General features: G+C 40.8%; 1 protein-coding gene across 1 annotated transcript in view; it reads left to right on the top strand.

Annotated features, from left to right (window-relative positions):
- Positions 1 to 797: 797 nt before the first annotated feature.
- The window catches only part of PLEKHA8 (pleckstrin homology domain containing, family A (phosphoinositide binding specific) member 8), a 23,470-nt gene continuing 21,783 nt past the window's right edge, over positions 798 to 2,484 (top strand). The window contains exon 1 of the mRNA XM_009325744.1: positions 798 to 852. Coding sequence (XP_009324019.1) covers positions 798 to 852 — 55 coding nt within the window. The remainder of the gene's footprint in view (positions 853 to 2,484) is intronic.

The following is a 2,484-nucleotide window of genomic DNA, read 5'->3' as shown; positions in this document are numbered from 1 at the left end:
GGCTTAGTAAATTCTTCTTCAAAGTTGTGCTAGTGCTGGCACCAGTAAGACCTCAAAAGGTTCAGCTTTAACTTTCTGTATCAGATGAAGTCTGAATGCTCAGTTCCAAAAATTGCAATAATCCTAGGGCAGTTTATAGGGAGAGAATAAAACTGCATAAACCCAAGACTTGTGTTCATAGAAGTGTCTAAGTGTCTTTTTGCCGCTTTGTTTTTTGTTGTGGTTTTTTTTCCTCTGCTCTTTGCTTCTCTGCAAGTGTGAAGCTCCTGTAACTGAAGATTGTGTCCCTGTTGCACTGCCCGTGACTTGTCAGCCACACTCTATTTTTAGCTGGTTGTTTAGGATAACCTTCCCATGGCTGCTGACTCAGTAGCAGTGAGTACCAGGTGGTTAGTGCATCTTCTGACAGAACCTTGCTGCGATTTTTTTTTTTTAATTGGTTTCCTTTTACAAAAATGTATTTTTATTAATGTAACAATTCTGTTCTGAAAATATATGCTGTCCTAGTTAACAATTACCTATCATAGTCTTTTTAATTAATATCTAATAAAGAAGAGTTAGGTTCTGCAAAGGAAGTCAGATAATTGCCGCTTCCCCCTCAAAAAAAAGATCCGGAACCAAAAACCCCAACCAAACAAAAACCTCAACAAACTATATTGACTCATAACATATTTTTAACCAGCCTCCAAAAGTGATGGAGGCAGAGTGCTTTGTATGTTGGCTAATTGATTGCACAGCCTTTGATTGATGGGATGCAATTTGGTTGAGCTTCAGCTGCAATTGTAAGCTGTAGGACCATGGCTGAAATGATTCATGTGCAGCAGCAGGATCTCCAGACTGAATTAGAGGCTTGTATTGACTGTGGCGCTGTGCATTATTTAAAGAATTGGTTCTGTGCCATTGAGTGTCTGAAGCAATTAACTGCTTCTCTCTGCTAAACAATCACCTCCTTTTTTTGTGAGTTCCTCCATATCAATAGTGACTTTTAGGATAGTTTCTTTATTTTGGTGGCAAGACAAATAAAAATCAGTCTTGCTGTTTTCTTTTTTTTGTTCTCATTCTTGTGATTTTTTCCCCTTCATATAAAATAAAAGAAGTCTTGAGAATACTTTGGCATTTATAATGTTTTTATATTCTTCTAGGAAATAATGGAAGAGCTCTGGAAGACTGTGAAAAAGGATTTATGTTTAATTTGTTTTCCAGCCACCCCCAAGCTTCAGCAATCTATAGACCAGGTTGGCCCAGATGCCATGGTGTTGCATGTTTAAAAAAACAACCAAACAAAAAAACCCAAACCATACTCCTACTATTAGCCTGTGGCTTTAGGACTTTCTAACCTTAAACTGAGTTGGGCTTGGCTTCGGCAGTAGCTGAAGGAATCAATCAGTCTTGCTGTTTTCTTTTTTTTATTCTCATTCTTGTGATTTTTTCCCCTTCATATAAAATAAAAGAAGTCTTGAGAATACTTTGGCATTTATAATGTTTTTATATTCTTCTAGGAAATAATGGAAGAGCTCTGGAAGACTGTGAAAAAGGATTTATGTTTAATTTGTTTTCCAGCCACCCCCAAGCTTCAGCAATCTATAGACCAGGTTGGCCCAGATGCCATGGTGTTGCATGTTTAAAAAAACAACCAAACAAAAAAACCCAAACCATACTCCTACTATTAGCCTGTGGCTTTAGGACTTTCTAACCTTAAACTGAGTTGGGCTTGGCTTCGGCAGTAGCTGAAGGAATCAATCGCTAGCTGGTAAGGAGCAGTCATTCCTCCAACGTGATATCGGTTCAAGGCCAGCCTGGGCTCCTGCAGCGCCGTGCTGGTTGGCAGAGCCCCAGTGCAGGGGACAGCAGAAATGAGGCCCCTCTGCAAAAATGCGTAGGAGCCATGTGGCCCACATGGTCTTGTCAAAGTGTTTTTCCCAGAGATGGTTTGCTGGCACAGGGTGGGAGCTTCGGTATCTTGCTCCATGGGTCCTGGCCCGGGAAGCTGGTTGTAGCTCAGTAATGAAAGCTGCTTTCCTCCGGTGACATTGCTGCCTCATTTCTTCTTAAGTTAATGAGCTTGTAGTTTTTAATTAGACAAAAATGATGGCTGTCATGTCTTGTTTGTTTATATCTTTTCATACTGCTGTAGTACTTCCAAAAGAAGAAAACAAAAGGGGTAATTTACTTCTGAAGTCGGGCAGCAGGGTCGGCAAAAGTGTACCCAGAAATATTGGTTTTGGTCTAGCCTGGTGTTTTGGTTATTCTCTGGGAAGGTATCCAGACTATTTTTACGTGGGCAGCACAGGAGTTTCAAGAGCTATTGAGAACTGCCTCATTGGAAGATGGTGTTCAGAAATCAACACATCCGCCTCTGTCCCCTCCTTCACTTGATTTTTAGGAGTTTCTTGCCCATTGCTTTTCAAGGCAATTTGGCTAGCCCTTCCCACAAGGGAGGAAGACATGTAAGGCAAGACAGCTGGGGTGGCTTTTGGAAAGAGT

This window comes from Pygoscelis adeliae, unplaced genomic scaffold (assembly GCF_000699105.1).
Source record: "Pygoscelis adeliae isolate BGI_AS28 unplaced genomic scaffold, ASM69910v1 Scaffold226, whole genome shotgun sequence".
In the NCBI taxonomy this organism is placed as follows: domain Eukaryota; kingdom Metazoa; phylum Chordata; class Aves; order Sphenisciformes; family Spheniscidae; genus Pygoscelis; species Pygoscelis adeliae.
Note: the sequence above shows the minus strand (reverse complement) of the source record. Positions and strands in the feature narration are given on the sequence as shown.